This window comes from Gopherus flavomarginatus, chromosome 12 (genome assembly GCF_025201925.1).
Source record: "Gopherus flavomarginatus isolate rGopFla2 chromosome 12, rGopFla2.mat.asm, whole genome shotgun sequence".
In the NCBI taxonomy this organism is placed as follows: Eukaryota; Metazoa; Chordata; order Testudines; family Testudinidae; genus Gopherus; species Gopherus flavomarginatus.
Window position 1 is genome coordinate 42,187,805 of NC_066628.1, and position 14,835 is coordinate 42,202,639.

The following is a 14,835-nucleotide window of genomic DNA, read 5'->3' on the forward strand; positions in this document are numbered from 1 at the left end:
AATCACTAATTTACAAAAATTCATATAGTAAAAACTGTAAAATTAATCTAGAATACAAAGATTCTAGTTAGTAAACATCAGGAACCCAGTTCTACTAGCATGGAATGGACTATCAGTACTGTACTTTAGTGTCTTGATTATTTACAGTACTTGCTGTATGAAGGGCAGTTCCAGGACACCTTATTTAACATCTGTTCACAGTAAATGCATTCAGAGAACTATGTCAGTGCAGTTTTTCCTGCGCAATTTCTCAATTCCCCAGAATTCCTTACGTCAAATAATACTGCTATGGAGGCCTAGTGCAGGTTTTTTAAAAAAAAAAAATCATAAGTGACGGATAATGTCTGCAGGGCTTCTGTAAAGGTACTTCCAAATGGCATAGTAATGAACCGCAGCTGCAATAGCTACAAACATGTGCCAGATGGCATGGGCAAATGGAATGATTCCATCGCTCTTGAAGAACACCACTCCCATGCAATAAATTAAGCCTCCCCAGGCAACTTCTTGAAGTCCATCGGTGTTGTTCTGTTAATTAAGAAGGAGAGAGAAAAAAAAGTTAAACCTTCAGAAATTAAAACTGGAATGGAGAGTTAGTAAGTCTCCAGGCCTTGTTATGGGGGCGGGGAGAGGGGATGGGATGGGATGGATGACTTATTTAATGACATTTAAGAGGCCACATAATATTATTCTGAGACATCACTTTGGAGTACATAGTATATCGATCCTAATTGTGGGTGAGTTTCTAAACCTTTTCATGTGACAGCTAATATGAACAGAATGAACAGGGCAGCCAATCCTAAATGCTTACAGTTCAGCTTGGAGTTTCAGACTCAGCTTGTTTGAACACTGGCCTGGTGTTGTGATCATTATAAGGTGTTACGCCATGTGTAAAGTTAGAGTGTCACTGTTTCTGCTGTTATTATTTTGTTTCAGATTCATCACTTCACCATTCTAGCAGTTTGAGCAACAAGCTGTAATGTACTTAAATATTTACAATATAACGGCTATTCTTGATTGTGTGTGCGCGCTGATGCGTTTCACAGGTTATCATCATCAAAGCAATATCAGGTGACATGATCAGAGTTGAGCAGGTCTGACATTCTACCCAGCTGAGAGTGGAGTACACACATGGGAGACCACAAACACATAAAAATGAATGTAAAGGGGGGGAAACAAGAATACATGATTGTATGCAGCTTATCTCCAGGAGTTAACAACATTCAGCTCTAGAACTACAAGTGACGTTTGAGTTATCACCCCATACGTACAAAATCTGACTCTACCAGAAAATGTATCTACAACTGCTCATAATAATAGAGGGGAACTAGCCACCACATTCCAGATTTATAACCTTCTGGACAAATCACAAAGCTCATCTTTTCTCTCAAGTACTTGGGAGAGACGATCAAATTTGAAGCATACTTTATGGCTTGTATTCAGTTTTGCTGCAACAACAGAGATTATCAACTTTTTGCAGCATACATAACTATAAGCAATCCTGAATATGCTTTGGCTGTTGTGTCTATTGCTACTGTCAAGACATCTGAGCTGAGAATGGGTAATTTTGATCATTTTCAAGCTATACTGAACAGATTAAGAGGATGTAATGATTTAAAACAAAACAACAAAAACAAAAAAACAGAACACACATTTCCCAGTGGCATTGTATAATGGTCACTAAATAATAAATTCTTGTAGAGAAAAAGTTAATTATTTCACTAGAGGTGGTTCTGAGTAGTTACACCTGTGATTAATTTTTTTAAACACACTATATCCATTCATCTGGAGATGCCTCTAATGGGAAGAGTCGGACTATACTCCAGCCTTCTTCTTAAGGCAGAGGTGTGCAAATTATGGCCCATGGGGCACACCTGGCCAGCGGGACCCTCCTGCCTGGCCCCTGAGCTCCTGCCCCGGGAGGCTACCCCCGGCCCCTCTGCTGCAGCCTCAGCTCACTGCGCCGCCAGCGCAATGCTCTGGGCAGCACAGCTGCCAAGACACCGTCTGATCTGGTCCTCTGGATGGCGCTCCAGGCAGCATAGTAAGAGGGCAGGGGAGTTCAGGGTGGTGGTCAGGGGCGGTCAGAGGGCAGGGGTGATGGAAATCCAGGATTAGTCAGGAGGGGTTGGATGGGGTAGGAGTCCTGGGGGGGCTGTCAAGGGGCAAGAGTGTGTGTGTGTGTGTGGGGGGGGGGGCGCTCCACAGCCGCCCCTAACCAGCCCTCCATTCAAATTTTGGAAACCCGATGTGGCCCTCAGACCAAAATAAAAACAAAAAATAAAGTTTTCCCGCCCCTGTTCTAAGGCAAGTCATTTTTAGAAGAGGGAAGGAGTAACCTATTTCTAGATTTTGGGCCAGAACCGGGGGGGGGGGGGAGGGGCCAAGAACCACCCCCAAAAAACTTACAAGACAGCTAGTGAATAAGCCAAACAGGACTACAGGGAGTCTTATGCCACACTTCTAAATTGAAAGCTTCCTTCTGAATTTACAAGGGAAAAGGAAGCAAACATTAAATGGAGTCATCAATATTACAATTCAAAAACACATTGCTTTGAAATACATGATGTTTGGATGTATGGGACTGAAATGCACTATTTGATTCTTTCTGGCTCTAGTGAAATAGAAGTACTATCCCTACATGATTCATTTAAGCTTTTATTTTTTTTAAAAGTCAGTCTACATAATGGATGGAATTTCATTGGCTTATAGCTTAAGGACCATTCAACCCAAACAGATGGCTAAATACTTTCAGTGCTTCTACAACTAGCATTTATAACAGTGTCTTGAACTGAAATTAACAGCTATACAGACAAAAATGGAACTTCACTGGAGCTTCCTTTTAAACTACTTATAAAAGGAAATGTATTTATTACATTAACAGCATATTCCTTACCATGGATATCACTACCAGAGCAGGAGAAAATCCCATTGCTAAATAGAAAAGGAGTTCAACAATCTTATACCTAAAGGAATAATTTAAGGAAAGGTACAAGATGAATTTTAAATGTACATTCAAATATTTCCTTAAAAGACAAAAAACAGCTAATGTATGACTTTTTAAACTAACAGATGCCCAACCACCTAAAGACTGTCTAGATACATCACACTGAAGTTTCATTTACATAACAGAAGGCTGCTAGAAACATTGCCTACACACTTTCTATATATGGCTAAATATGTCAATTTTTCCTCCATACTTTTGAGATGTACCTGTAACTACCACTTTGAGTCTCCCACCAAGTGGGTCAATGCATATTGTTTCAACTCTTTTCTTAATAGGTGGAGAAAGACTTATGAAGATTAGTCGCTTGCTCCTTGGGAATGGGGTATGTGATGAGAGGCAGTCACAGAGGCTGAAGAAAGACTGAGCTCTCCAAACAGCTCAACAGGGGCATTGTAGAAATTTCCTGGGTTAGTAACCTCTCCATGTACAACTTACATTATATTGCACTGTAATTCTATAAGGAATGTTGCATCAATTAATTAGCATAGTATAATATGGAAGCAATGAAGGCATCTTGATTGTCTAGACATTTCCCTCAACTCCCATCAAGAGATTTGACCGTACAAATCAACTACTGAATCAAGTCAATAAAGATACTCCTCCTCTCCTTGCCTACTTTCCCACCAGCAAGATTTATGTATTTATTGGGCTGTGTCTTAGTTTTCCACAGAAGATAAGAGCATTTATAAATTTGTTCTAAATGTGAGATATACAAGTTACTGTAAATTTGTATGTGATAAAGTGGGTGCAAACAGCTGTTCACAAGATACAAGCTTGCATCCTTCTATTTATGTATTTCTGCTATTTTGAAGTTCTTAAGTCAATATGCAAGACAAGCTGACATTTTATTATAGCAGTATTTAAAAAGCAGCAAGGTCAAATGCAGTTTACAGTTTAATGCAGATTAGAATTCTTACCTTTCATGGTAGAGAAATACATAAATGGTTCCTCCAGCTGCCATTAGCCAGATAAACCAACGCATATGAGATGCCAGAGGTCCAAGCTCACGAAGATTTAACCTGAAAATGTGAAGATTACAATAGACAACAGAAGTGATGAATGAATGGAACTTACTGACATAAAAATCTTTGTATTTATTTTAAAACAATATGGGCTACCCTTTGTTTAGAAAACAGGAAGGGGAAATCTTGCGATTTCTTGGAGAGGTAAGAAAACTTATTTGCGAACTAACTAAGTCGTGTCTAGGTGTGCTGGGACAGATGTGAGGAAGAGAGCGCTTTTTTCTATTTCCAAATCCCTTTCTACCATCCCTTTTCAGGGATAACGTTCCGAGTATTTTCAATAACAAGTCTAAGTTGAAGTAGAGTATTTGGCTTACGACAGTAGAATAGAGAAAAAGACAACTGCAATACTTGAATAATTTAGAAATTGCTCATTCGAAAGGAGTATCACTGTCAGCTAGCTCCCTTTCTTCTTCAGTCCAAATTTTAAACCTCAAGGAAAAAAAAAAAAAAGGAGGAGGTGCCCTGTTACATTCCTTACATAACCTGATGTCCCACTGAAGTCCGTTTGAATTTTGGATAAGCAGGAATGCAGGTTAAGGCCCATAATTTCTAGTCACGTAGCTCAGAATTCAAAGCGTGACAAAAACAGTTTGTTGTTCTTATAATACAAAAGAGGGAGGAGGCAGCCAAGTTAAATCCCTTGGGATTTGGCCATATTCCATTTCCCAGTTCAATAATGTTGTCAACTACTTCCCAACGCCTTTACAAAAGTTATCTGGAAATCATATTGATAATACAGTGTAGGAAGTTTTAATCCCTTGAAAATATACATTTGATATCTTACCATGGTGCATATGATGCTGCAATAAAGACATAAATCACCATTCTGTCACACATGTGAAAACAATGCTCCATTGTCCTAACAAAGAAAAAACAAGCTGCTAAAATACAAGTTTTGGAAAAACGTCACAATTCCTCTCTGTTAAGAAAAAGCATTAGATCTTTTAATGTTCAACATGAAAGTTCTCAAATTTTAAATGCTTTCCATGTACAATAGTAAAGCTTCTTGGTCTTTGTGACACTAGAGTAGGGACCAAGTGCTCAGGTCTGGCTCTGCGTTCCCTCATTTCAGGGCTGGCTATGCCTTCAGCCTGCAGCAGCCTCCAGGATGATCTATGTTGGGCCAGTTGGCTCAAGCAACCCAGAGCACAGCAGTGCTCCTGTCATGTCTTTTCCTCAGCCATGACCCCATGCTAGGGCAAGATAGCATGGAGCTGCTACACATGCTCTGCACTACCCAATGACAGGCACTATGCAGAGGGAACCCTTAAAGAGGCTGTTTAAGGCAACTTAGTGACCCCAGAGGAATCATAGCAGGAGCAAGAATCTGGCCCTAGTTCTGCTATTAGAGACTAACTTTGAAACAGAACCTTTGCCTGGTCAACTGTGTATTAGACTGTACGACACTTAGCAGGTTCTGTGTCAAGCTCAATGTATGGTAGAATGTGAAACATCCAGCCAGCAATCCCATTTCTATACTGAGATAAAAATCCACCTCACTTTTAATCTAGCAATTTTCTTCTACAGAATAATGTGGAGTTGCTTGTGACATACATTAACTGCAACAGTTCATGCCAGCATAAATTGTGTGGTTTTGTTGTGTTGCTCTGTCCTGTACATATATAGTTAAAGTGATTCAGAGTCTTGTGATGGAAGGCAGTATATGCTATTATTTTAATAAAGACGTAATTAGGAACATGTTAGTGATTCATTATGTTCTGCCTATAGAAAGTGATCAGAAATAATGGTAGGTGTAAGATTAGCAGAAGACCAATTTATTTTTGGTTCAATGTCTTATTAAATATTGAGCTTAGACTTCATAGAAGTCAACTCGTATTTGAATATGCCGTGCAGGAACATAGAAATGTGACACAAAGCTACATTTTGTTCAGTATTCTAATGTTCTTTAAAAAATGCATCTAGTTTTCTCTGGCATAATTCTTCCCAACAGGGTATAAGGTTACTTTAGTGATCCAACCTTGCAAGCCAATCTGCACTGACAGAATGAAGGTTTCCTGGAGAATCTCTTACACAGCACAGAAGGCACCCATCACAATGCTCTGCAAAAGCAGAAAAAAAAAGTGTTCCTTGGTCTGCTTAGTCAGGGTAATTGAATCTGACCACTTCAGAAGCAGCATGAAAAAAACATTATGCTCAGTGAGTGTTCTGTGGATACCTTAAGTGACTCTTTTTCCAGGAAACAATGTGAAACACCGTGGAAACAATGAAGAGTGCACAGAGGCCCATGCCATACATCCATGCAGTTATCTTTTCCCATCGATCATCAGAGAGCCGGTGGAGGAGGGCACTACCCACAATGGCTGGAAAAATGAGGAACTAAGGAAACAATAAGAACACGGATGTTATTCTCTATCCCCAGAGAATGTGTAGAATCACCCACCCATTCCAGAACTATGGATTTCTCTGGACACAATACACAAGCAACAGCAAACCGACTCAATTATAAATAGTGTAAAGTCTATTGCAATAAGTGTGCACCTGTCCATCTTCCCACAACCTCTTTTCACTGAAATAAAGTAAGACCCCATTAGTTGTTTAGGGAGCTGCCAGTCAGTGCAACACAAATGATACAAAACCTAATATCACCAATGTCTAAATATTTCACGGGTTACTCCTAGTAGGTTTATATATCAATTCTACCTCTTCCTCACATTAGTGTTTGTGATTAATCATTAGCCTCTTTAGTCAAAGAATCAGGGAAACAGACACTCAGCACAGCTCTTCACTAAGTAGGCTACTTACAGTACAAAGATTTTGAAGGAGATCTTTGGTCTTCACAATTGTTTTGCCAAACCCAAACTAATTTCAGGTTAAAACCAGATATGGTAGATTTACCTAGCTGGAAGTAATGCAAACTGAGGGTCAACTTCTGCCTTCAGATGCATGCACGGTGTCCACTGGAGGCTAAGAGAGAGTCCCACCCTACACATGCATCCATGAGAAAAAAAGTTCTCTTTTTAGTATAATGACCAAGCAACAGAAGTCTTTAAAGGAAACTAAAAAGCCTCAATTCAGAAAAGCACTGAAGCAGGTGTTTTAGCCTCACTGAAGTCTAAATTCTGTTGACACGTGCTTTGCTGAACTGAGGATTCGAGTACTGACTATATTGGCATAGTTAAAGTAGTACAACAACATCCCCCTAGTGTGGATGAAGATTTATACGGGTATAAATGCCTTTATACCAGTATAACTTATTCCTGAAGGAAATGGGAATAATCTATACTAGTATAAAGCACCTTTATTTTGGTATAATTGGGTCCACATTAGGGGTTGTGCCACCATAACTATTTCACTAAAATCCCATCCCCGAAGCAAAATGGTTATAGTGATACAAAAAAAAAAAAAAAAAAAAAAAAAAGTGAGTAGAGAGGCCTAAAAAAGATAAGGAGGAAATTCTTATGTACGTACTGAGCATTTAAGTGGCGTTTTTCTGTACTCTTGATAACAGAACAAGGATCGGTTAAGGCCACTGCAGAGTAACCTTTAGAAAATAATGCTCAATTCACAACCCAAATATAACCTATATCACTTTTAGGCTTGAAGTAGCATTCTGAATACCTGAGTTACCTTTAAGTCTTAGTGGTAAATATATGCTACATGAAATCCTAAATAATAATAATAAAAAAAATTAACTAAAAAGTGGTTGTGTGAATTTTATATAATTATAGTGAAGAAAATTTAAAATGTGCCACTTTGGTTTAGATTTTAATATGTGGTAGTTCAAAGATATTTATCACCTGCTATTTTTTTTGTAGATGTGTCACTGTAGGTCTGACCAAAAAAACCAAACCAACCAGTAACAGTGATGAAAAGTGCTCAGATGAGGTCTGTTTAGGTCATAAGAAACATTTCAACCTGCCCCCTTCAAACTACAGAAAATATACATCTAAATATTAAACATAGCAGTTTTCTGTAACCAAAACAAGTATTCTACTGCTCCTGACTATAGATTTCAGGCTTTACTGAAAAAAGTGAAATATTAATTTAACCACTGAAATTATGGGTACAGCCCAAAGTGGGAAAACACAGGTCTTTCGTGAGAAACACTGCATCCTGGAATTTGACAATGATTCACCATTTTAAAAAAGTCTGTAATGCAAGACAGAAATACAAGATGCAAAGTTCTTCCTTGATCTACACTGTAGATATACTGTACTTTATCCAAATGCAAAACTCCCTGTAGCATAAATGGAAATTCTGAGCATGGCTACAATTGATACCATTCAAGAAAAGTCTGCAATGTGGATTGAAAAACAGTTTGCAACTTGAACACTAGAGTTCACAAACCAATTTAAAAGCACAGAACTGGTGCCTTTTTTTAAAAACAAAACACCCCCCTCCCCCCAAGATATAACTGCACGTACTGATCCTTAGGCAATTGTTGCATTCTGTGTGTGTTTTTCTGTGATGCCTCTGCCTTCCATTCACAGACCTCAAGACCCTTTTACAAAGATTAGAATATACAAGCTAACTGCATAGCTGTAAAAACATGTTGAGTACTGCACTGTTAGTACCACAGCAAATGGACCAATGCACGAGACAATGTTTACCTTTTAATTTGAAGTTCACACTGAATGCAATTTAGTCTTCTCCGTCCTCAGATTTAATAGAATACACAAACCCCAAAGAATACTTTAGCCTAGAAGTATATTACTCATAAGACACCTTAAGCACTGGTGGTCGCCATTAAAAAGTAAACTTTTACACAATTAAGAAATAGTGCATTTAAGATATCAGATATTTGAGAAGGTGGGGGTCTAACATTTATAAAGACCACTGTAGTTCAAGTTATAGCAGGGTGAAGCAAGTCAGTTTGTTTTACCATCTCTTCCTTCATGTCTTTAGAGGATGAATACAGATACAAATCAATACAGAGCTGCAAGCTACCAAATGTTATTTTATTTCTGCCATTTTCCTGGATTTTATTCAAATAAAAAATTCTACTCCTGCTATGGAAGATTTCTCTTTTCTTCCAAGAGATCCATTTGGAATAGCATGCCTTGCCTATATGCCATCAAGTGCATCATGAGAACAGTTAACTAAACGAAAGATGTTTCATTACTTCCAAGGTGTTTGCTTTCAATCTAGCCATTTTATGTCAGACCAGAAGAGAAATTCTGCTGTCTGCCTACCTACTGGCAAACAGAATTCTCTACTACACTAATTACACTTGACACGATATAGGTTCTAATAAAAAAAGACACAAAAATGGACTTCTCATCCACCTTTTAAAAAGCAAGATATAGCTTTGGTCTTAGAGCACTGGTAAGCAATACAAGTTTTCTACTCAAACTTTTCATAGATACAAAGATTTACAGGCCAGAAGGGACCATTTATAATACAGGCTATACAACTTTCCCAAAATAATTCCTTGAGCAGATTTTAGAAATTTAAAACTTCAAAAATTGCATGACAAATACAGTATCAGTTCTCAAAAGGGGAAGTCCTGACAGTATCTTTAGGGTTGATATTTACTAACAAACTGAGGGAATGGATCTATTTTGACAGAATCATAAAAATGCTGAGTCATCACGATATAATGTAACAGTGCTAAACCGCCAAACAATGTCTTGTTCTTGGTATTCAAATTTGTTGAAATTTACACTTTGTTCATTGTGTAAGCAAAACTATATTAACAGGAGAGACTGTACCAGGGTGCTAATTCCGTGTGCCAAATCCACTACTTTATAAATAGCCCAACTGAAACAAAAGCCAGCGTTAAAACAAAGTAAATCAATTTAGAGAATATTCCATTTCGGAGTTCAAGGTTAGCAATTACTTTGAGCACCTTAGCCAAAGCGTACTTGCTAAATTAGAGGCAGTGAGCTTTGGAGAGGTGGGGGGTGGGGGTGGGGGTGGGGTGGTCAGGGAAGTGACAGGTTTTTTTAGAGGAGATGTAGCAGAACTGCTGCCTAGTTCTTCCAATTTTACTAAGATATTTTCGAATAAATTTGAGAAACTTGTCTGAGCATCATTTGCTTTACTTTCCATTAAGGAAAGGACAGGAAGGAGTTAAGATGCATTAACAGTTTATGTTTATGGGCTGGGATTATCAAATGAGCCTGTTGAATGAGGAGCTGGAACGTTCATTGAAACTGGCTGGGATTTGGTCACCTAACTCCGTTAGACCCTTGGAGAAATCCTAATCATTCAGTTATGAGAAAGTCATAGTTACTGCAGGTAGGAATATCTGCTGAAGGAACTGAAAGGTGGCAAATACACTGGGGAAAGGCCGTAGCACTTCCCTATTACTACACACAACAGCAACTTTAATTAGGGCCCACAGCAGAATGAATGATGCAGAAACAATAAGCCCTAAAGCTGGTTGGAGAAGTTTTGATGGAATCGTGTGCTATTGGAACATGCAGAGCTGTTGAAATCTTGGCACTCTGCAAAATCCTGTCATGTCCCTGGAATTTCCTTTTGGAAGAAAACCAGAAGAAAAATGTTGTACAGTGTAAGAACATTCTGTCTGGACATTTTCAGAATTTTTTTTTAATTTTGAAACTAACCTTTCCATTTGGAAGTTTTAAAAATTTGTACCATCTCATATTAGAATGCAAAATAAGACTGTCACAATCAAAATGAAATGTTTTGTTTCAGCAAAATTGAAACATTTCAACTGAACTGAAACAATTTTTTTAGAAGTTTATTTCAGCTTCAAAATTTTTCATTTTGTTTAAATTTGGAATGAAGCCAAAATTAAATAAAAACAAAACCCACAAACAAAATCTTGAAATCGTTGGTGAAACATAATTGCATCCTCCACACAATTCTAATAAGCTTCTTGCAGCACAAAATGAAACCCACAGAACTTATATGTAAAGGTAACCACTGAAAACTTGTATATTGCAACACCAACGTGTTGTTTGCTTTCAAACTGTGGCAGAACAGTATAAACTTCCTGTCAATTTTCTCAGTTTACTAGGGTGGTACAGACTACTTTACCTCAACTTGTTCCACATTTCACACTGTTTACGTAGCACCATTTTGGTCTTTGTACAGTAGCTACACCAGTCAGATTGTGTTGGCTTATGCACAAAGTTAAGGCAAGTTGTGTGTTAAGTTACTACTCTTTTTGTTGCACAGACCACAGCAACACAATGTAAAGTTATTCTCTTGCATCAGTTTTCCAGGGGGAGAGGCAAAAGCGTGCAAAACCTCAATGCTTGCTCTGTTTATGGAGACAAGTGGAACGACTATGTAAAGCAGGTAGCACCACGTGGAACCAGAGTATTCACAGGGAAGCATGCAGCAGTCTCAGCCTCAACACTGAAGATCTTGAGGCATTCAGTTTGATTGCCTGTCCATGTACATGGCTTTCAGAGATGTCTTGTCCACCGGCAGTACAGCATGATCATTGGCCATGCCACATTGTCTACACACTCATACACTGTTTCGCTCTGTACTCCCCAACATTGGCTGGAGAGAAACAAGGCCCTCTCTCCATTAGCTCTTTCAATCTGCACTGTTGAAGATCCTCCTCCAAGGAGCTGACAAGCTCTCCACTGCTCCCTTCTGGGAATACTTGCAGTCTTTTGCTCCCTACTGCATGATTTAGCACTGGGGAATATAGACCAGAACTCATTTTGAAATACAGAAAGAAGAGAGCCCCTTATTTGAAAGCAAGTGGGAAGGGACTTTTAAAATTGTTGAAATGACAAGTTGTTCACATTTTGCTTGTTTTAGTTCACTATTGTACAGCACATGCTCTCTACACAGGTATAAAACGCCTGCATTTTGGATAATTTCAGACTGATCTTTCCACTCCCATATCAAATGGAGTTTACTTTACAGCAACTTAACTGTAAATGTCTCCCAACTTCACTCATAGGCACTGTTTCTTTCCTGATCCTGCAGCTACAAAAAAGAGCAGACCTGAGCGTCACTACATTCATCCGCTAGCTGCCCTTCCTACATCTCACAGTTAGTGCACTCAGAGAGTGGCAGATCCAAATTCAAGTCCCTGCTCCAAATCAAAGAGTGAGTGGATTTGAACCTGGGCCTCCCACATCCTGGATAGTGTAGTAACCACTGGGTTAGAGGATCAGAAGGCATTCCACCACCACTAGGCTGAAGAGCAATCAAGTTCCCTGGTAAATCTAACCTGAACATTTTCCCCCCCAAAAAAACTACTTGCCAAATTAGGGTCAAATTCACAAATAGTTTTAGTTGACCTGAGACTGCATTTTTGGGTGAATAAACTAGTCACTTAACTTTTTTTTGTCCAGGGTAACGTGGATATTTATATTTAGTGCTAGTGTCTAAAAATGTCTAGACTTCTCTCAAATCTTCTCTTTCTAAACTGCTTAATCATAGCAAAGCTGCTCAGTTTTATTTCTATCCTAAAATGCAGCCTATGCCACAGCCTTGTATTTAAAGGCTCAAAAAGTTTTTAAACTGTTAAATCTTCCTTGTTCTTCCTGTACTGAAAAATAGTCTAAAAGGATTATAGTAATCATGAGCCTATAGAGATCCATTTTCATGATGCTTTAGTCACCCTTTGGTTGGGCAAAGGGGAAAGAGATGAGTCAAAACCTTTAACCTGCAGGACTTTACCAAAATATGACTCCTTGGATCCTTCTGTGCTCCCAGAACATGCGTTTATGATCACTACTTGTATTTACTACCACTTTCTAGCAACAGTATACCATCAGATTGATTTTAGAAGTTGCAAACAAATACATTTAGGAATTCAAAGCTAAAAGAAATGTAGGATTCCAATACTATAAAGGGTTTCACTGAAAGAACTGGTCAAATAATGAATTTACTTACTGCGTGTGTATAACAGTTAGCAGCATGTTCATAGCAAGTGGGTTTGTAGCGGCTGTTTGCTGGAGCTGGGTGGTTCATGAACCTGTTCAGATAATCATGGAATACTCTTAGAAAAGTTAACACACACAGTAGCATCTAACTTAAATCTGTTAACATGTTAAAAATATAAGCAAAGCGATGTTTTTCTTACAGATATTTTAAGCAAAGATATAATATACAATTGAAAGCTGACCTAATGAAGAAATTCATTAAATACTTTTTTCCTGTGTTCCAGTGTATAAAGACCAATTCCCTACACATGGAAGACTCTTAATTTAGTAGTAGTTGCATGCAAGATCAGACCTTAGTTTTTCCCATGGCTTGTTCTGTTTTCTTTAACCATACACAGGGTGGCAGCTCTGAGGAATGGCCATGATTCTAGAGAATACATGTTAAAATGGGAGTAATCCTAGGACCAAGATTTCTTTTATCTAAAGTTATAACAATTTTCTCTAGTTCTATCTAGATACTAGAGACTAATCCTTTGGATTATGACAGCTGAGATATTTGTGTTTCTGTTCTTTTAAGGGGCTTCAACTATTGTGAGTGCGCCTAGTCTTTTAGCCAACTGTTTTAGCTAAGGTCAAGACGACTTTGTGTCTGCCATCCAAGTCTAAGACATTTTTCTTTTTTGACTGTTTCACCACAGTGTCTTCCCCGGCCATATGGACCCACAGTATTCAGAACATCCTGGAGGAAAATTGGGTTTTATTCCAAATTAAGATTAGATTCAGAGAAGAGGGAGCACGGCTGAACTCTCTCAACTTTTCCCATAGAGCATATTACTTTAGTAGTAGCTTCAGAAAAGTGAGAGCCAAAGGAGATATCAAAGTTCTCACTGCTCATGAACTACTGTTAATCTAGTTCTGATGAAAAATGTTTCCCCATATTTTTTCCAGTCTAACTTCTAAGCAAAATGTAGCACCAGGACACTAAAATAAATCTTCCCAGCTGGTGTTTAATAAATGGTATAAATTGCCATATTTTTAGACAGTTCAGACAGAGATGTTCAACTTGCCCTTCCATACTGCATTACATGTTTCAGTACCAAGCAATTAAAGTAATATTTTGCTAGATCTAGAATGAGATGCATTATTTTAAAAAATTTTATCTACATTATAAAAATGTACAAATAGCTCTGAATACCAAAAACGAGTAGTATTTTTATAGAGCTAGAGCTCTATTATAGGTAGTCTAATAAGACCAATGAACCCATTTCTAAAGACTTTTCCCTTAAGATTATACATCATCTTCTGCCCGCTTAGGACTGCATTCAGATCACAATGGTTTCAAGGTCAAACATACGTCGAGGTAACATTTCAACAAGTTGTGGCAAATATCCTATTGTTTATTTAGGAATTGCAAAGAGCAAGAATAGGTGGCCCTTTGGAAGTGGATGGGAGTATAATCCTAAAATAAATAATGCATTTTAATTCTGCTTTAACCAAGAGTCAATCACAAGAGGCTCGTGAAGAGAATCAATTTAGAAAATGTAAGAGAATGTTAGAAAAACTTGCCAGCATAAGCTATATTCTTCTGAGAACAGCTGGAAAAACCCTGTGTCACATAAAACTGCAGACACAGGCAACAAGACCAGAACCAATATGCAAATATTCCCTGTATCATTCTAAAACCTTTTTTTTTTTTTTTTAAAGCTATACACAAATTGGGAAAATTAATGTTCAAGAAGAAACATCATTCTAACTTATTCCCCCATCAGTCTACATCCATCTCTTGTTTTAGACTTACACTAAGTCCCTTGGGACAAGGATCCTCTTTTTGTTCAGTGCCTAGCACAGCGGGGTTCTGGTATGGGGCCCCCCTAGGTACTATAGTAATACAAAATAATAGTTAATAATTATTCCAAGTAGATCATTTTGTACCAATAACCAGCAATACCCAACTGGGTTTCTCATAGGCTTTCACTGGTACCCAGCAGGGAACAGAATCGTGAATGCACAGTCCCACCCT

The 14,835-nt window shown here is 38.3% G+C and overlaps 1 protein-coding gene across 3 annotated transcripts in view; it reads right to left on the reverse strand.

Annotated features, from left to right (window-relative positions):
* Positions 1–315: 315 nt before the first annotated feature.
* Positions 316–14,835, reverse strand: part of MMD (monocyte to macrophage differentiation associated) — a 142,351-nt gene continuing 127,831 nt past the window's right edge. For 2 of the 3 annotated variants that reach the window (XM_050920136.1, XM_050920135.1), the window contains 6 exons: positions 12,826–12,907; positions 6,206–6,366; positions 4,814–4,888; positions 3,922–4,023; positions 2,894–2,963; positions 316–525 (listed from right to left, as the gene is read on the reverse strand). In XM_050920136.1, the coding sequence (XP_050776093.1) occupies positions 325–525; positions 2,894–2,963; positions 3,922–4,023; positions 4,814–4,888; positions 6,206–6,366; positions 12,826–12,903 (687 nt within the window). In that variant the 5' untranslated portion in view covers positions 12,904–12,907 and the 3' untranslated portion in view covers positions 316–324. Of the gene's footprint in view, positions 526–2,893; positions 2,964–3,921; positions 4,024–4,813; positions 4,889–6,205; positions 6,367–12,825; positions 12,908–14,613; positions 14,694–14,835 lie in introns of all 3 variants that reach the window. The other variant, XM_050920137.1, reaches the window with a different exon arrangement.